This window comes from Lagenorhynchus albirostris, chromosome 9 (assembly GCF_949774975.1).
Source record: "Lagenorhynchus albirostris chromosome 9, mLagAlb1.1, whole genome shotgun sequence".
In the NCBI taxonomy this organism is placed as follows: domain Eukaryota; kingdom Metazoa; phylum Chordata; class Mammalia; order Artiodactyla; family Delphinidae; genus Lagenorhynchus; species Lagenorhynchus albirostris.
In genome coordinates this window covers 4,409,221-4,430,377 of record NC_083103.1, presented here as the reverse complement: position 1 = coordinate 4,430,377, position 21,157 = coordinate 4,409,221, and the positions used below count along the sequence as shown (strand labels likewise).

At 48.3% G+C, this 21,157-nt stretch overlaps 1 protein-coding gene across 1 annotated transcript; it reads right to left on the bottom strand.

Annotated features, from left to right (window-relative positions):
• Positions 1-6,618: 6,618 nt before the first annotated feature.
• Positions 6,619-8,919, bottom strand: MRGPRD (MAS related GPR family member D). Its single transcript, XM_060159755.1, has 4 exons — positions 8,846-8,919; positions 7,334-7,565; positions 6,786-7,244; positions 6,619-6,741 (listed from the first exon to the last, which is right to left on the bottom strand). Exons 1-4 carry the CDS (start codon positions 8,917-8,919, stop codon positions 6,619-6,621), a joined length of 888 nt encoding a protein of 295 aa, XP_060015738.1.
• Positions 8,920-21,157: the final 12,238 nt, after the last annotated feature.

Sequence of the window (21,157 nt, the reverse complement as noted above, 5' to 3'; positions counted from 1 at the left end):
ACAGTAAATGATCGTAAATGTTTGTTGAATGAATAACAGACCCATGACTTGGTGAATTCAACAGAAGTTCTAATTCAGCAAATTGCAAAAGCACATGGTGAGTTTGTTTGGTTTGTTTGCTTGTTTTCCAAATCAGTCTCAGCCTCCAGGCTACTAAAAAAAAAAAAAAAAAAAAAGGTGTTTTTTTTCAGCATGGGCATAGAAATTCCCCGAGTTTTAGTCCAGATTTCAAAACAAGAAATTAGGGATTTGAGTCATTCTGTTGACTTAAGGTAACCTGGGCTGTCAGAAGCAGCCCTCCAGCTCCCCAGCTCCCTGAGCCCCAGTAGGAGTCCTGAGGCTCCTCCCACTCTTCCTGGGGGCTCCTCCCACTTTTCACGGGGCTCCATGAAAATAGCTCTGTGGTCACCCCTCAGGCTGTCCTCTGTTGACCCGGGGTTCTGCTAACCATGCCAGGGTCTGAACGGGAATTCCTCTGCCTTCCATCCAGGGAAAAATTTTGTGGGGCCCAAAGCTTATCAACAAGAAGGTGGTGCTCTTGCTAGATCATGGAAGCAACCTCAGTGCCCATCGACAGACGAATGGATGGAGAAGATGTGGTACATATATACAATGGAAAATTACTCAGCCATAAAAAAGGAACGAAATTGGGTCATTTGTAGAGACATGGATGGATCTAGAGACTGTCATACAGAGTGAAGTCAGTCAGAAAGAGAAAAACAAACATCGTATATTAACGCATATGTGTGGAATCTAGAAATATGGTACAGATGAACCAGTTTGCAGGGCAGAAATGGAGAAGCAGACGTAGAGAACAAACGTATGGACACCAAGGGGGGAAAGGGGCAGGTGTGGTGGTGTGATGAATTGGGAGATTGGGATTGACATGTATACACTGATGTGTATAAAATAGATAAATAAGAAACTGCTGTATAAAAAAATAAAGTAAAATTCAAAAATTCAAAATAAATAATTAATTAAAAAAGAGAAGGGGGTGCTCTTTAAGAAAAAGAATACAAAATTATTAAAACAAAGTTAGATACCACGAATATTTGTTAAGAATGGGAAAAGAAATCACAGCAAATCACAGATTTTTTTTTTTTTTTTTTTTTTTTTTTTTTTTGCGGTACGCGGGCCTCTCACTGTCGTGGCCTCTCCCGTTGCGGAGCACAGGCTCCGGACGCGCAGGCTGAGCGGCCATGGCTCACGGGCCCAGCCGCTCCGCAGCATGTGGGATCTTCCCAGACCGGGGCACGAACCCGAGTCCCCTGCATCAGCAGGCGGACTCTCAACCACTGCACCACCAGGGAAGCCCAAATCACAGATTTTTAAAAGCTCACAAATACCACAAATAATACAAAATAGAGAAAAATATCTGCAGTGTTTTTTCCTACCTTTTTTGGCTGCACATTCTTTGATAGCCTTTAAATACGTCAATAGTGTTGAATATTTTCCATAGAGCTGAAAGGTAATTCAATCCTTTTTTTTTTAGCATGGCTGATCAGCATTTATTTTGTAATATTAATAGTTTAAAAATGTTTCTTAGCGCCACAATTCATTATTGGTAATGTCCTATACATTTAAAAATTTTAATTTAACTAATTCGTTTATTTATTTATCTAGGCTGCATTGGGTCTTCGTTGCTGTGCGCGGGCTTTCTCTAGTTGCGGCGAGCAGGGGCTGCTCTTCGTTGTGGTGCGCAGGCTCCTCGTTGCGGTGGCTTCTCTTGTTGCGGAGTACGGGCTCTAGGCCCACGGGCTTCAGTAGTTGTGGCACGCGGGCTCAGTAGCTGTGACTGCGGGCTGTAGAGCGCAGGCTCCGTAGCTGTGGTGCACAGACTTAGTTGCTCCGTGGCATGTGGGATCTTCCCGGACCAGGGTTCGAACCCGTGTCCCCTGCATTGGCAGACAGATTCTTAACCACTGCGCCACCGGGAAGCCCCCCAATGTGTTCTTAAGACACGTTTCTCTTCATCGATCAGATTATCAGGATCCAAGAGCTCATTCATTTCTTCTATTCTAAAATGATTTCCTCTTGGGGAATTACTTTTGGCTACCATTCAGCTCTCAGTTTCAAACTAACTTCTATCGACTTCGTTATCTTTATCCCTTTTTTACCATAGTTCATTCATTTTAATCTGAACTTTTACTTCTTTTACAAACAAACAAAAAGATAACAAGAGAAGGTCATTTTCATATCTATTTAAGCCAAGAGTTTATAATTTTTCACTATTTTTGGAAACGTTCCAAAATATCTTTCCACATTTGAACAATCTTTTTTTGTTATTTACAGTTTCTGTTTTTCTTCCACATCATCCGGTTTTTCAAAAATATATTTTGGAGTCTTGAAAATGGCACCGTCCCCGTGACATAAGGCTTGAACATAAGGCTTGTGATGGGCTACTCTCTCGTTATGATAGCTCTTTAAGAGGAGAAGCCAGGCTGGGCTGTGTGTTAAAATATTCCAATTACGAGATGAACTCGGAAGGAACACCTATGACCACTGGAAACACTGCAGAGGTCAACAGCAGTGTGGGCCACAGCTTTTTCTCTGATGGGATCCAGGCTGCATCATAGTTGTTTGTTACAGCTTAGCATCCCGGAGAACGGATTCCTCCATTTAAAATGCTATGAATCTGGTGATTGGAAGGCTCTCCCATAGCCTGGCTCCTGGCTTGTATATTTCTCCTCCACCACCCAGACCCTTTGTGTCCTGACACTGGTAAAACCATTAATCAGACTTGGGAACCATCGTTACATAGAAGTGAGTGTGAACTATGTAAATATCTGTCACTAAACCCAAACTGAAGCTATCTCCGACTCAGCCTCCCCCAAATGTCCCTCCGTGGCCACTCCAACGTCACTGCCATGAAGGGGATAGTGACAAGGGAAGTTGGTGAGGAATAGGGCATCAGGGGTAACCAGACCTGGTTAAAATACATCACCTTGCAAATTCCACGAACATATGACCTCATGGACACAGCACGGGGCCGCCTCCAGGGACTTACGGGGAGCCCACGCGGCGGGGAGTTTTGGGGCTTACGCTTTACCAGCCTTGCGCCCTCAGCCAGGTCTCAGTTCTCAGAGCCCTGCATTATTAACTGGAAGACCCGTTGCATTTCTGATAGGAGTTCCTTTGTAAGTTAGTGTTCCTTGGTGCAGGCAACAAAAACCTCTTGTGGTCAAGTAATAAAGGACATCATCTGGAAAGAGAACGGAGAGCTTGGGCAATCAACACCCAGACTGGAGAACCAGCTTGAAAACAGAACAGGCATCGGGACGAGATCTGAGTTAAGTGTCAGGTTGCCGCTGTGGGAATGGATGACTTCCAGATGCTTCTCCTGCCCACTTCATGATTCAGCATCCTGGGAGAGAGGGACCTGGCCAGTGTAGGTCCTAGATCAGCCCTTAGATGTTCTGCGATGGTGAGGACCTGATAGGAGAGACTCAGGGGACCCCTATGGTCTCTGGAGTGGAGGTCTCCTTGATTAACCAAGTTGTCCTGCAAAGAGGGACAGTAGTAAATTGCGGGGTCCTAGGAAAGGGGGCCAGAGGCTGGGTGCATCCCTCCCCAGTCCTCCCAAAGATCCGGCGCATACAAATAGTGAGCACTCACTGAATCCTTGTCAGCACTTACTGAGTCCTTGCTGTGGGCCACGTACAGCTAAGCGCAGCACGATCATCTCACTGAATGCTCTGTGAACCCAGGAGACGGGGACTAGTATTGTCCCCACTTCACAGATGCGAACAGGGAGAATCAGAGAGACTTAGTGACTTGACGAGCCTGCACCGCCCACGTGTGACAGAGGCCAGCTGCACCTCCCACCCCAACCGTGTGACCCCAAGTTCTTGTTTTTGCACATTTTGTAGTGTTTCTATAGAGAAAGTAGAAAGAGAACTCGGTTTCTCCTCAATGATCAGATTTATTTAACAATAGCAATAGCGGAGATGCATAACACATGCAACTTCACCCAGACATTTTGCCAGTCAGGATTATGCCTACAAGGACAGGATGTCTGATAAATTGCATTTTTGCACGTCTCCTGTAGAAAAAAGGTATAGCATGTTTTACAGTTATACATGCTGCAATTTCAAGCATATTTCTTACAGATGAGAACTGTTCCGACTAGGCATCCGTGAGAACGGAATCTCCCCGTAGACTAGCTTCCAGTTATGTCCATTTCAAACCTATTTCTTCTCCACTGCCCACTCCCCACTCAATTCTGGAGATGTTCCGATTTCCTTACAACTCGGCCTGCATTTTTCTCCACGATGCCGGGCGAGTTGGCACAGTGGGTGGTGGGAACACCCCTGAAAGGCATTCCTTTGCCGAGATGGTTTGCCTTGATCACAGCTACACACAGAAATGGGGGCTGTGAATCACATAAATGTTCCCCACGAAGCCCACACTGCACGTGCCACCAACTCCACCTTCCCTTAGCCGGATCCCCCGGACACCTGCGGCCACGCCAGCGTCACGTGGCCTGATGGAGAATACAGTAAATTTTACCAAAACTTAACTGTGTGGGGACTTCCCTGGCGGTCCAGTGGTTAAGACTCCACCTTCCAACGCAGGGCGCGCAGGTTCAACCCCTGGTCGGAGAGCTAAGATCCCACATGCCGCACGGGGCAGCCAAAAATTAACAAACAAACAAACAAAACTGTGTGAACAATTTCTAGGGCTCCTCTCCTTCCACATGCAGCTGAGGGGCCCTGTGACGGGCCTCACCTCACTTACCCCCAAGAGGTGAGGTTTCCCTCATCACTGACCATCTGCTTCAGATGGGCCACTTTGTCCCTGTCCAGGTTAGAGGAGGCTGTGGAGCATGGATGGGGCTTGTGGTCAAAAGATAAGGGTTAAATCGTAGCCTTTCTATTCGCTAGCTGTGTGACGCTGGACAAAACATTGGCCTCTCTGAGCCTCGCTGCTATACAGCACTACACAGGTGTCAGTTATTCTTATTAAACAAATGAGCGCTTATTAGTGCTTATGGCATGCGAGGTCCAAACTGGTGCTGGGTGCTCCGTAAGATGCCTGGAATGACTGATAAAGAGCCTCCACCTCTCACGCCTCCCTGGGACACGCAGACCTGGGGGTCTGAGCTGAGAAAGCAGGTGACCCAGGGGACAGAGGGCACTCAGAGCACACCTGCTTCCAGGGGCCGCGCAGTTCTCAGCTCAGTTCAATGAATGCCACGGGGAGGCCAGGACAGGGGTTGGCGGGGGTGGGGGAGGCGGGCAGCAGAGGCAAGGACGATGGGCCCCAGCTCCACACACACTAGTTCCCAGGACTCCCAGTTCTAGACTCGGAGATTTGCTGCGATACTGTACTTTTTATAGATTATCAACGAGCTTTTCTCTTCCTTTCTGAAGCTCTGACCTTCGCCCCATCTGGCTCGAAGCCTCCATGTTTCAGGAGGAGCTTGGGAACTGCTTCGGAAGGATGCCAAGAGAAGGAATGAAGTATTCTTCCGCTACTGATACACAGAATAGGATCACACGACAAGATGCCGCTGTGCGGGTGGGGCTGGGGTCCTGGGAACCGCCCTTTCCACTTCCTGTCTTTCCTCCCCCCTCCTCTTTATGCTTTCCCATCATGGACCTCCCATGACGCCCCCTTTCCACCCAAGCCCCCAGGCACGAGGCTGGACACTGGACGGCAGCAAAGGGTGTGACGCATGCACTCTTGTCCTGGACCCAGGAGCTGGTGGGAAGAAAAGAGGGAGGGTGGGGAGAAGGGCATCGCCCCCAATTTTCCCTCTTTGCACTTTGGCACGGGAAAGGGAGAAGGGTTTGGGGCAAGCTGAGGGAGACCCCGGTGGGGGGGCAATCATTTGGAGCACAGACTCTCGTTCTGCTAGTCACGTGGGTCTCTGGGATGAAGCTGCCTCCAGGCTGCCCCCGCCTCCTGGGGCACCGTCCCCTCAACAACTGTCCCTCTCCAGAGGGGTCGGCCAGGGGCTCTCCGGCTGCAGTGTGGCCTCCTGGGGGAAAGCAATCAGACCTGCCGTGGGTGCAAGGCGACCCGAAGGCAAAGGCCAGGGGTCAGGTGCCGCCCAGGGGCCACATGGAGGACAAGGCCATCTTATGACCCGCGGCCAGCGGGAGCCGGGTCAGCAGTGGCAACACAGTAGACTGGCTGCAGCCTGCAGGGATGGAGGGGGTCAGCCGGACACCTGGTGGAAGGTGGACCAGGGGCACCACCCTGCGGCCAGCTGCTACCAGCACATGCCCAAGGACCAGCCTGGGGCCACAGGGTCACACAAGCCACATCCCACCTCCTGTACTAAGATACTGTCTTAGGGGGAGGAGGCTGGGAGGGCGCCCCTTCCCACCCAAATGGGAAACATGATACCCACCTGTAGAGACGATTTAGATAATTAGCATCAAACAGGCCAGGGCTGAACGCTCACATCTGCCCTCTAGCCGGAACATCCTCCCCAAGCGAAAAAATTACGTTTCATCTTCCCAGCTGAGTTGCATTGTGAGATCTGGGACATGACATTCAGTGGGGGAGCCTTGGCAGGTAGGAAGGGGACCCCGAGAGGGTGAGACGCAAAGCCTGCGGGGCTCCCAACAGCCGGCCAGCCAGGCAGGCGGCGTCCAGGGCGCGGTGCTCTCAGACCCCCGCCTCGTCGTTGGTGCCAGTGGAGAGCGTCTGCCCCTCCTCCAGCTCGGGCTCCTTCCACAGCGCCCTGCGCAGCACGGCCCCCAGGGGCTCCCGCAGGCTCGGCCGCCCCGACTGCCCACCGGGAGGTAGATGACCGGGTTGGCGCTACTGCTCACGGACAGGGAGAGGCGGGCGAAGCGACCGAACAGAGTCTTCATCCGCTGGGGCAGGTCCAGCCAGTAGAGAAGGAACCCGGAGACGCCGAGGGGCAGGACGCAGACGAACACCAGGACGGAGGCCAGGATGGCCACGTACAGCCGCGTGGGCCGGCGCCGCTGGGAGCTCCTCTGCACCTGCGTGCAGAGGGTGAGGCTGGCCGTGGCCATCGCAGGCGTGAAGGTCCCTGTGATGAGGATGCTGACGATCAGGTCCACCGTGAAGCACTGCCATTTGTCCCGGTGCCAGAAGCTGCCGCAGAGCGAGGCCAGTGTGCTCAGCGGGAGGGACGGCGCCCAGAGCGGGACGCACACCGTGCCCGGCAGGTGCCGGGGCCGGTGACACTTGTACCAGACGGGGAGGAGGACAGAGAGGCAGCGCTGCGTGCTGATGGCCGTCAGCAGGCTCAGGCCAGCCACCTGGGCCACCACCTCGTGGGTCGGCCACGTGGCCCATGTGGGCCATGCGTGGCCCATCCCCTCCCAGTGGGATGCTTTCTAGGCTGAGCCTGGAGGACGAGGAGGTCGGCCACGGCCAGGTGGAGGATGCAGACTTTGTAGGGACCCCTCTGCCCATGGAAGCCCAGCAGCCAGACCACCAGGCCGTTGCCCATGATGCTGCCCACACAGGTGAACATGACCAGGGCGCCCAGCACCCAGTGGGCCGTGCCCAGCACGTGCACCCCGGGGCGGTTCCAGTTTGCTGCCGGGGTCTGGCCGCTGTTCAGAGTCTTGTTCATCCTATGGAAGGGAGAGAGACCAGCGGGAGATTCTGTGTCGCCTGGACCCCGGGGGACTCCTGGGAGCCCCCCACCCGATTTTTCTCTTTCAGGACTCTCACGCTGGGTTCTTTTTGCAACAGACCATGACCCGTTCCCCATGGCTCCCACCCTGCCTGGATCTGCCAGCAGGTCCACCACTGCAGATGCCAAGTTGTTACAGATGCCCTTTGTCCCAAAATCTTCAAATTCTGAGAATTAATTTTTTTTTTTTTTTTGGTACGAGGGCCTCTCACTGTTGTGGCTTCTCCTGTTGCGGAGCACAGGCTCCGGACGTGCAGGCTCAGCGGCCGTGGATCACGGGCCCAGCCACTCCGCGGCATGTGGGATCTTCCCAGACCGGGGCACGAACCCGTGTCCCCTGCATCGGCAGGCAGACGCTCAACCACTGCGCCACCAAGGAAGCCCTGTGAATTAATTTTTTTAAACTGGACCGCAGGTGCAAAGAACAGTTTAGTTATACCCTGACTTTATGGCGCACCAGGATCATCAGGCCACTGAAAATCAAATAAAATCATTTATTGGTTTCAGTTACCCACTTCATTCCATCCTCTTTCTTCCCTCCCTTCCCACACCTGTTCTAACCTGTTTAACATACGTCCTTAGACATCTAATTATCTTTCAAAACAGGTGGTTGCCCATAAAGTATTTTTAATTTACATAAATGTTGAGATTTAGAGCTATTTTTTTTGTTTGTGTTTTTTTTACTCAACAGTATGTTTTTAGGATATTCTCATTTATACATGGGACTGTTTTTGAAGTCTCCATTCTGTGTCATTGGTTTGTCTGTCCCTACAACATCAACACACTGTTGTTGTTTTTAAAGTATATGTGGCAGGGCACTTCCCTGGTGGTCCAGTGGCTAAGACTCTGTGCTCCAAATGCAGGGGACCTGGGTTTGATCCCGGGTCAGGGAATTAGATACCACATGCCGCAGCTAAGAGTTTGCAAGCCGCAGCTAAAAAAAAAGATCCCGCATGCTGCAACAAAGATCCGGTGTGCCACAACTAAGGCTACGTGCAGTCAAATAAATAAATATTAAAGAAAAAATAAAGTATATGTGGCTTTGTGTGAACCCCCCAGGGTTTTTTAACTGACAGCTACTAGGTAGTTTTTCTTTGCCAGTTTCATGGAGTTTCATCCTTCTATGCCCAGCCTACTTTTCCACCAAAGACTCAAGGGGACCCTCTGCAGATTTTTGCAGTTCTTTCTCTGAGTAGCTGGCTCCCTTCTCTCTGGTACTCCATCTCACAAATTCCAGCCACTTCAATCTCCCCAAAGTCTGACTTCTCTATCTTTAACTCGGAGACCACCATGCTCTGCCTGGCTTTCCCCACTTCCTGTACCACTGTCCAGAGAGTAGCTCCAAGCAGGAAGCTAGGGTGATACTAGAGCTCACCTCATATTTCTCTTGTCTCAGAGATTGTAGTCCTGGGATGCCTCTTGTCCAATATCTGCAAACAGTTGTTTCTTATGTTTTCTTTAGTTTTTTGGTTGTTCACAGTGGGAGAGCTAGTCTAGTACCAGTTACTCCATCATGGCTACAGGATATCTTCCTGTTGATTATTGATGGTGTAGAGACACACTGATGATTTTTGTAGTTTTTATTAATCAGGCAAATGACCTCATTTAGTTTATCATTTCTATCACTTTGTATGTTGACTATTTTGGTTTTCTATGTAACTGTCCTCATACCTCTAATTTCTTTTTCATGTCTTATAGCATAGCCCAGAACACCTAGCATTATGCTGAACAATGCCTGGAATCAGGCACATTTATCTCCCTGCTAATCTTAAAAAAAAATGTGTCTAATGTTTCTCCATTAGATATGGTATTTGCTCTAAGGTTTTGGTAGTATATTTTATCAAGGTGAGAAAGTTCCCCTCTTAGTTTTTTAAGAGTTTTTTTAAATAAATGAATGATGAAATTTATCATGATTTTTTCCTGTGGTGTCTACTTAATAATTTTCTCTTTTTTCTCCCTTAGTTTATTTATGTGGTGAATATATATTGATACATTTTCTGGTGTTCATTCATCCTTATATTTCTAAGATAAACCATTTCTACTTTGCTGTGTCTTTTTCTTTTTTTAACCTCCTGTTGTTCTGATTTTATTTAGAAAATTTTCATCTGTGTTCATAAGTGAAATTGGCCCATAATTTTCCCTTCTGGTGCTATCTTTGTCTATTTTTCATTTCAAAGCTGTAAGGTTATACTGCTTCATAAAATGACTTGGAGAGAGAGTCCTTTTTCTCTACCCTCTAGAACAATTTGTGTCATGTAAGGATTATCTTTCTTTGAACATTTGGCAGAAGGTAAAACCATCTGGTCTGGTAATTTTTATGTGAGTGTTAGTGGATACGCATGGCTTTGGGAAAAAAAAACCCCAAACTCCAATTTATTTAATATTTTAGGTTTATTTAGATTTTCATTCTCTTCTTGAGTTAAAGTAAGTAAAGTTATTTTTCTAGAAAATTGCTCATGCTTTCTGGTTCCACATTTATTGGTATAATACTTTACATGGGATTCTTTTACAATTTTTAAAACCTCAATTCTATTTGCCATTTTAAATTTGTGACTTTGCTCTTTTTTTTTCTTTATCAGTTTGCCAGAGGTTTGTTTTCAAGAACTATTATTTAAAAAAATCAACTCTGTTGTTTCTTTGCTTCCCATTTTCTCAGTTTATGTTTTTATTTCTTCTGCTTTCTTTGGATTTACCTTGTGATTCTTTTTGCAGCGTCTTATGTTGAATTCTCTGGTAATTAATTTTCAAATGTTCTTTTTCTAATAGGTATTTAGGGCTATCAATATGCTACTAAGTACTTCCTTAGATGTTTCATGAGTTTTGATATGTAGTGTCTTCATTGTTTTTGATATCTAAAATTTTACAAATTAAAACCATTTAAAATTTGAATTTTAAATTTCCATAAATTATTTAGAAATACATTTGACAATACATGCTTTGGCTGTCTTCTCATTATTGGTTTCTAATATTGTGTTGTGGTCAGATAATGTGGTCAATTTTTTGGTATTTGAGAGACTCACTTGGTAGCATAAGAGATGGCCAATTTCTGCATATTTATTTATTTATTTAAAGTCTTTATTGAATTTGTTTTTTTGGCCACGAGGCATGTGGGATCTTAGCTCCCTGACCAGGGATCCAATCCACATCTCCTGCATTGGAAGGCCAAGTCCCAACCACTGGACCTCCAGGGAAGTCCCTCTGTTTACTTTATTAACTTATTTGATTAAGCTTTTAAAATTGCATTGTTTAAATGATCTGTATCCTGATTAATTTTTTGTCTTTTACAAATATTAACCAATTATGATTGTAGTGTGTCATTTTTCTCTTTCCTTCACCTACTTTGAAACTTTGTTAAGTGTATACAAGTCCAAGAATATTATATGATCTGGTGAATTGTACCTTTTATGTAGTGACCTTCCTCATCTTTAATACTTTTTTAGCCTTAAAGTTTATTTGATCTGATATCAATTTTTAATTAATGTTTCCAAATCTCCCTATTCATTCCCCATGTGCTTTGCAAATACGAGACTGTCTTCTACAGGAATAACGTTACTTCTTCTTACGCGAGACCCACTAGGTTGCCAAAGTTTTGCTACTCATACATTTGGCATTGACTTCTTTTGGGATTTCAAAGGATTTCACTGGTCCAAGACTTGGATTTTGTTGAATTTCTTTTTTTTTAAATTTTTAATTAAAACAATTTTTGGCTGCATTGGGTCTTCATTGCTGCACGCGGGCTTCCTCTAGTTGTGGCAAGCGGGGGTACCTAGTACCTTTCTCTAGTTGTGGCGAGTGGGGGTATCCTTGGTTGTGGTGCGTGGACTTCTCATTGCGGTGGCTTCTCTTGTTGCAGAACAGAGGCTCTAGGCGTGCGGGCTTCAGTAGTTGTGGCTCGCGGGCTCTAGAGCTCAGGGCTTCAGTAATTGTGGTGCACGGGCTTAGTTGCTCGGCGGCATGTGGGATCTTCCTGGACCAGGATTCGAACCTGTGTTCCCTGCATTGGCAGGCGGATTCTTAACCACTGCGCCACCTGGGAAGCCCCTGAATTTCTTGGCTTGGAGATTTGGTGTAAATTCAGATTCTACACCTGTGAATGGTACAAATTTGGGGCTTTGGTTACTCGAATTGGTGTCCACCCAGCCCCCTTCCCTTCCCCTTCTCCCTAAGGCAGGGAGAAGGTCCTAAAGACATTGGGGTGGACATTGCTTTCTTTAGGCAGCGGGGTCCTCCCAGGTTCTGGCCTCATGGAGTTCCCCCTGATCAAGCTCTCTCCTCCTTATTTTGCCCCAAGGCTACCTCTCAGCCCCTCTCCCCTTCCTCGCCCCAGCCCCACCTAGCTCCTGCCCCCTGGAGCCTCTGCCTGTCTGATGTACCTTGGGCCGTTGGCGTCAGCTCTAGTTGCCAGTTTCCTGGGGCACCTGGAGATTTCCCTTCCCGTCTTTCATCTTTCAGCTCTGTATTCTATGTGGGTGGGTGGGAGGAGATTGTTTTCTCCCACATTTCTTTGTAGCCACAGTGAGAGTGTGGTACTATGTCACACAGATACCAACCTCCAAAGGTGCCTTGTGGCTACAGTCAGAAGTCTTTCCTTTAGGTTCAGCACAAGTTTAAATAATATTTAACAAATGTATACTATGTGCCAGTTACAGAGTTCTATATAGAGAGAACACATATACATACATAATAGCACATATACATACACGTGCACACACAGCATATGCCTACATACAGCACACACAGCACGGGTCACATATCAATATAAACATACGGCATACACATATACAATAGCACATATACATATAGATAAACATATGGCAAACATATAATAGCATATATACATACACGTGCACACACAGCATATGCCTACATACAGCACACACAGCACGGGTCATATATATATCAATATAAACATACGGCATACACATATACAATAGCACATATACATATAGATAAACATATGGCAAACATATAATAGCACATATACATACACGTGCACACACAGCATATGCCTACATACAGCACACACAGCACGGGTCACATATATATCAATATAAACATACGGCATACACATATACAATAGCACATATACATATAGATAAACATATGGCAAACATATAATAGCACATATACATACACGTGCACACACAGCATATGCCTACATACAGCACACACAGCACGGGTCACATATATATCAATATAAACATACGGCATACACATATACAATAGCACATATACATATAGATAAACATATGGCAAACATATAATAGCATATATACATACACGTGCACACACAGCATATGCCTACATACAGCACACACAGCACGGGTCATATATATATCAATATAAACATACGGCATACACATATACAATAGCACATATACATATAGATAAACATATGGCAAACATATAATAGCATATATACATACACGTGCACACACAGCATATACCTACATACAGCACACACAGCACGGGTCATATATATATCAATATAAACATACGACATATACATATACAATAGCACATATACATATAGATAAACATATGGCAAACATATAATAGCATATATACATACACGTGCACACACAGCATATACCTACATACAGCACACACAGCACGGGTCATATATCAATATAAACATACGACATACACATATACAATAGCACATATACATATAGATAAACATATGGCAAACATATAATAGCATATATACATACACGTGCACACACAGCATATACCTACATACAGCACACACAGCACGGGTCACATATCAATATAAACATACGGCATACACATATACAATAGCACATATACATATAGATAAACATATGGCAAACATATAATAGCATATATACATACACGTGCACACACAGCATATACCTACATACAGCACACACAGCACAGGTCATATATATATCAATATAAACATACGACATATACATATACAATAGCACATATACATATAGATAAACATATGGCAAACATATAATAGCATATATACATACACGTGCACACACAGCATATACCTACATACAGCACACACAGCACAGGTCATATATATATCAATATAAACATACGACATATACATATACAATAGCACATATACATATAGATAAACATATGGCAAACATATAATAGCATATATACATACACGTGCACACACAGCATATACCTACATACAGCACACACAGCACGGGTCATATATCAATATAAACATACGACATACACATATACAATAGCACATATACATATAGATAAACATATGGCAAACATATAATAGCATATATACATACACGTGCACACACAGCATATACCTACATACAGCACACACAGCACGGGTCATATATCAATATAAACATACGACATACACATATACAATAGCACATATACATATAGATAAACATATGGCAAACATATAATAGCATATATACATACACGTGCACACACAGCATATACCTACATACAGCACACACAGCACGGGTCATATATCAATATAAACATACGACATACACATATACAATAGCACATATACATATAGATAAACATATGGCAAACACATATAATAGCACATATACATACAGACAACATACAAATACATATATAATCATAGCAATACACAGACACACATGGTACATGTGCGCACACACAACATGCCCAGACATGTATATACGTGTACACGTGCACACACAGAACACATGTACAACAATGACTCTGATGGACAGAGCCCGTCCTCACAGAACTCACGGTTGGCAGGAGGTAGGGAATACACAGTTAGACAGTTACACCGGCCGCCGGGTACGGAGATGGACTGGGGATGGGGGGTAACTAACAAAGTGGGGATTCGGAGGCTGGGTGGGGCTGGGAGGTACTGAGGTCCGAGGGCAGCTGGGAAAGGCCAGGTGGAGGGGGTGCCCTGAAGGATCGAAGGAGCCTCCTCCCAGGGCTCAGACGGGCACTCCCCCGGCCTCTCTCCAGCCAGCGGGACCCCTCCACCATCCTAGGCCACTGCTGCTGGGCTGCTGCCCACAGGGCTCCGTGAACACACATCCACTCAAGCCACACAGAGTGAGCTGGGCTGGGCCGCTCTTCCAGGAGGGGAGGACAGGGTCCTGCCCCTGCTGAGTGGGGAGGGGGGAGATGCACACGGGCCGACACCTCCCACCCCACCTGCCCCTGCCTGCTTCTTCCTAGCATTCGTCAGGTATCCACCCTGCAAACGCTGACTGAGGGCAGACGGAGCCAAAGCTACTCCAGGTCCTGGGGGTGCTAGTGACAAGAAGACAGACACTTGCTTCTCTCCTGGGGTTGAGGTTCTGAGGGGAAGTGGTAGGTCAGCAAGAACACAGCTTCTGACGCGGTAACTGTCACAGAGACCGTGACCGCGGTTATGCAGGAGTGTTCATCGGACTCTCACAGATAACAGAGCAGGAGGAAGGGGTAGAGTGGGCAGGGGTGGGAGGGGCTGGCGGTTCCAGAAGACCCCTCCAAGGGGGCGGCAATCAGCAGCAGAGACCCCCCGAACGCACTGAGGGGCCAGCGGTGGAGTCAGGGAGCGCGGGTGGCTTTTTGAAGGGATTTGACATAATGGGTAGGTGGGTGGGGAGGGCAGAGAAATGAGACTTGGAGGCAGAGGTTTTACTCACTTTATTTTATTATTATTATTTTGGCTGCGCCGCACGGCATGTGGGATCTTAGTTCCCCGACCAGGGATTGAACCCGTACCCCTGCAGTGGAAGCGCAGAGTCTTAACCACTGGACCGCCAGGGAAGTCCCTGGTTTTACTTATTTTAAAAGAAGGATGTTATTGCCTGTTTGTATGCAGATGGGTGTGATTCAGCAGAGCGGGGGAAGCTGATGATCAGGAAAGCTACAGGAAGGGGTCCTGGGGGAGGTGAGAGCCCATAGGACCGGGTACAGCCCAGGGATTGGCCCGGCTGGGAGCTGGGCTGTCAGCCCAGAGGGGAGCGGAGAGTCCAGCCATGGGTGCAGGACACGAGGTGGGAAGATGCAGCTGCTCTTTTTAAGGTATCTTCTCTTTCAGCGAAAATAGAAGGGAGATCAAATATTGGGACTGAGGGAAAAAAAGAGGGCTGAATGGTGTCGCCCCCCAAATTCATCTGTTGAAACCCTAATCCCCAATGTGACTGTATTTGGAGCAGGGCCTTCAGGGAGATAATTAAGATTAAATGAGGTCATACGGGTGGGACCCTAATCTAGTAGGAGTGGTGTCCTTTTAAGAAGAGATGCCAGAGCGCGCTCTCTCTCTCTCTCTCTCTCCCCACCTCCCTGTCCCCCACCCCTCTGCCATGTGAAGACAGTGAGAAGGCGGCGGTCTGCAAGCCAAGAAGAGAGCCATCACTTGGCACAGAATTGTCTGGCATCTTGATCTCAGGCTTCCAGCCTCCACAACTGTTAGAAAATAAATGTCTGCTCTTTTAATGCCCTCTGTTTGAGGTATTTTGTTATGGCAGCTGAGCAGACAAATGCACCAATGAAAGGAAATAATGAATGATGAATACTTCCAAATAAAAGTAAACAATATGTACACGGCTTGCTGTTAATGCCTGGCTTCACCGAAGTGAGGTCCCCTGTACAGCAGGGGGAGTTTGTATCTTGGTTACCCCTGAGTCAGGTCCCGGCACACAGTGGGCACTCAATAAATGTGGAGTGGCCCCTAGACTCAGTGCTATGCTGTGTGCTCCCCAGACACCCTCGCCCTCCTTCCCTTACACACTAGTTCAGCTGACGTGTCTGCCCCCCAGGCCGGCCTGAGTCCAACTTGATCCCTCTCCACGGCCCCCTGGTCCCCAGCACAGTCCCTGCAGGAGTAAATGCTCACTCGCGGCTTGTTGATAGTTTAAAATATAGGATCTACGAGTTAGCGTTCATCTTCCTGTCCTCGAAAGGCTTGTGTGAATTTTTATCTATTCCACGAAAGACTTACGGAAATGTGTTATTTCCCACTACTCTCATGCTGCCGTCCATTTCTTCTTGTACTTTACGCCTATACAAAATTTACATAGATTAGATACCCAAACAGTCTTATTTTTTATTTTATTTTTTTTGCGGTATGCGGGCCTCTCACTGTTGTGGCCTCTCCCGTTGCGGAGCACAGGCTCCGGACGCGCAGGCTCAGTGGCCATGGCTCACGGGCCCAGCTGCTCCGCGGCATGTGGAATCTTCCCGGACCGGGGCACGAACCCGCGTCCCCTGTATCGGCAGGCGGACTCTCAACCACTGCGCCACCAGGGAAGCCCCAACAGTCTTATTTTTAAAGATTCAAATGGTAAAGAAGAAAGAAGGTTTTGCCCTGGGTATCACCATTTACTGTGCGATTATATCCTTGAAGGTTTTTTTCTGTGCATTTACATACACATTTTTTTTACATAAATGAGAATAAATCACCTGGTTGTTTCATAAGCTGATCCTTCAAAAACGAATTGTATGTCTTCTCCTTAAATCGTCTTCCCCATGGTACCTGCCTGTCTCACCTTTGTCCTGGCTCTGCTATCACCATCGCTGGCGGCTCTCCAAGTGGCAGGCACCCCAGAGGGTGGTAAGCACTCGTCACCCCTTTAAATACTTTAAAGGTAGTCTTCACTAGTTCGTTTTTTTAGGAGATGAGGTCTTGGAGAAGCTGAAACACTTGCCCACGTCATCCAGCTGCACCTGGCAGGGCTGCACGCTTACCTGGGGCTAGCAGGGGATCACCTGTCACTGGCGTGGCCTCCTGCTTCCACCCGGAGAGTAGAAACCAGGGGCTGCTCCCCTGGTTCCCCGACGTGACGCTCAGTCCTTCAGGGAAGGTGGCAGCCCCCTCCTCGCTCTGGTGCTTGGATCTCGGCAGCACCCCTTTGCCCCAAGGCCCCAAGTCTCTCCTGCCCCCGTCCCGGCTCAGCAGGGATGCTCTGAACTGTCTTCTGCTGCCCCCCACCCTGGCCTCAGAGGCGCCCGGTCCCTGGGGCCCCCAGAGAACCTTCCCCCGGCTCCCTCTGAGAAGCGGGAAGGGGAGCTTGAGGTATAAATGCACGAATGGCACAGGCCTCACCCCCTGGGAGGCCTGCAGAGGAGCCAGCTAGGGGCTAATGGGCCTGGCCAGGCGTGGCCTCCCCAGCTCCCCACCTGGGGGACGGCTGGGCTGCAGGGGAATGGAGCATGAGACTGGGCACCCATGAGGAGCGATGGGAGGGTCACCCCTCTCCTACGCCCTCCCGACAATGCCCCCCCTGCTGAAGGCCGACTGGGATGGCCGAGGCGACCTCAGAGCATCAGCGGCCCCATCGGTGGGGGGTAGCGTGGGGCTCTGGAGGGAATGGGGGCCCTTGTGGGCTGAGAGAGGCCAGTACATCCACGTGGAGGTGCTCTGGCTGATGTCCTCTCCCAGCGCTCTGCTTGGGGAAGGCTCGGGGGGGAGGAAGCACGGGGCCTGGCCTCCAGGACCTTGTTTCAAGTCCGAGTTCTGCCACCTGTTAGCTGGAGACCTGGGCAGTCTCCTCAGGTGACCTGAGTGTCCCGGTGGGATGACCAGGAGGAAGCCCCACGTTCTGCCCGGGAGGCAGGTCAGCTCTGCTGCCTACTCCCGGCGCGCTAGTTTTCAGGGCTCTGAGGTCTCACAGAGGTCATTCAGCTGAGGCCAGAGGGATGCCTGAGCCCAGAACTGTGCCCAAGGGCTAGAATTCCACGGACCTGAATTTAGATTCAAGGAGAGTGACTCAGCAAGGCATCTGGGCTTGGTTAACAGCTCACGGAACTGACCGAAAGCAAAGAAACCAAGCGCCATGAAGGCGTCCAGAGGGCAGCACTGCCCAGAGCTGGCGGCAACGGCTCGTCCTGTGGGACCAACAGGAAGTGGTCTCTGGAGGCGTCTTACCTGCTTCCAGACTTCCACAGGTGTTGGCGGGATGAAGTTCCTTGCGGACTGTTGGACTGAAGGCCTCAGTGTGTTGCCGGCTGTTGGTCAGAAGCTACACTCAGCCCCTTGCTGTCGGGCTCTCCCCAGTATGGCAGCTTGCAACACAGCAGCTTCCTTCCTCAACGCCAGCTGGGGGGAGCGTCTGTTCACAAGTTGGGAGTCACAATCTCATGGAGCCTAATCATCTTTGCTCCATTCTGTTGGTTAGAAGCAAGTTACCTGGTCCAGCCCACACTCAGGAGCTGGGACTACACAAGTCTGTGGATACACGAGGTGGACTGTTGGGGGCCATCTTGGATTCTGGCGACCATGCTTACTGGCCAATCAAGAACCTGCCTCGTTGCCAGTCCTTACTACTTCCTGTCCGGCGTAGAATATGCTATGGACCGCTGCCGTTGTGTGCTGTTTCTGTTCTCTCCTTTTCCAAATGGGATTTAAAAAAAAAATCATAGTTATTTCCTTTCTCCTGTCCACTGTGAATTGTGTGTCTTGAGAGTGGCCATCTTCATTTGGGTTGGAGGGATGGTACCCATCGCTAGGATTGGGAAGTACCTCTGGATCTGATGGAGAGAGATGCAAATGGCCCACAGATCCTGGGCTCGGTGCTGGGGTATCAGCCCCCAGAACTGACTTTGGATTGTCTCTCTTCTTGGGGAGAGAGGGAAGTGCATTTTCTGCTGTGAATAATATAGCTACAGATTTGGGGTAGGAATGTTATAAAATCATATCAATACAGGGAAAGAAGTGGGTGTGTGGGTGGTGGAATGTGGCCCACGGCTGCCACTTTGCCTGCTAGCATCTCCTTTTCGTGCTTTTTGTTTGAGCTCACCTCTTCCCCGCTCTAAGCCTGCTGGGTTTTGGTGAGGTGGGCATCCTCCTTCCTCCCCAGTCTGCCCCCCGCTCCAGGAGAGGGCTGGTGCCTGGGGCCTGGCCAGTGAGCGTGATGGTTGGGGCCTCTGCCAGAATTATCAGGAAAGGGATGCTCTCTTTCTGCTGGGATTGCTGAATTTGTCGAATATAAACCAGGAACTGCTAGTCACCTGCTGTTGAGTTGATTCACTGGGAATAAAGGCAGTGCAGATAAAAGCAGAGATGAGAAACGGAGAAAAGAAAAATAGCTGAGGGAACATCATTCGGGGCCCAGATCCAGCTATGTCTGAATTGAAAATCACTTCTGGGGGCTTCCCTGGTGGCGCAGTGGTTAAGAATCCGCCTGCCAATGCAAGGGACACGGGTTCCATCCCTGGTCCAGGAAGATCCCACATGCCACGGAGCAACTAAGTCCGTGCGCCACAACTACTGAGCCTGCGCTCTAGAGCCCTCGAACCACAACTACTGAGCCCACGTGCCACAACTACTGAAGCCCATGTGCCTAGAGCCTGTGCTCCACAGCGAGAGAAGCCACTGCAATGAGAAGCCCACACACCGCAATGAAGAGTAGTCCACGCTCGCTGGAACTTTCCTGGTATGTGAGTCAGTGAATTCCCTCAAACACATGCATACACTCCACCTATACCACCCACCCCTCCACCAAAACTAGATTCAACTGGGGTTTCTGTGACTTGTCACCAAAAGTCCTGGCTGATAAAAATATCTGCTTATGAAACTAATCTGTAATCTAGAATTTAGACTGGCATAAAGCAAAGATGAGTGGTTGCCTCAGGGTGGGGGCAGAGGCGGGAGGACAGGCTGGATGCCTCAGGAAACTTTGGGGGAGGTGATGGAAATGTTCTTCTCTGGGGGTTGGAAGCATTCTGTGTATTGATTTGGTGATGACATGAGCATATACACATGTGTCAAAGATCATTGAGCTACATATTAAATGGATGTATCTTATTGTATATCAATTAGACCGCCATTAAATCAATTACAAAGATTTAAAAAAAAAAATCTGCCTGATTAGGGAAGGCTTCTTCTGAGTTGCCAGGAAACTTGGCGCTGGCATTCTGACTCACTGAAGCAGAGTTTTCCATGAGTTTTAATTTTGTGAACTGTGTCCTGTTGTTTTCTCCAAACCCCTACTGGCTACTCTCCAGCCCCCACTGGCTGAGAATGTAATATTTTTGTACTCATGTTCTCAGTTGTCCTGAGAAGATTCTGCAGCACATTTGCAGAGCTCCCCAGCCTTGTAGCCAACCTGCTTAAGGGCACACTTCCTTGGGCTGGAGCTTCCTCCCAAGCACTGAGAGGCTGGACCCTAAATGGACCCATCCCTCTGTCTCGCCTTCTAGAGGAAGCCTTTGGTTCCCTAGACAGAGGAATCTTCTTGTCTGAGGGTTCTGAACCAAGCTGTGCAGAAAAGATCTTGGGCTGCAAAATTCTGGCATGCAATATAAACCCCAAGTTATCTCAAAACCATACTGGCAGGATATTCAGGAAAGCTGGGCGGATGCCAGAGAGGCATTCCATTTCCTCTTATTAGGATGGAAGAAGAGACAGAAGAGGTATCAGCTTCCAGGCTGTTCACTGTGCCGTCTGTTGAACACGCATGCCTTCCCATCCCCCAATCCATTCCAGACATCTACAGCCTGAAACCGGGCTGTCCTCTCCTTTGGTCTCTATTGACTGTGTAATCCAACAAGGCCGGTCCAGGGCGTCCTCGGGCGGCGAAGGGCTTGCCC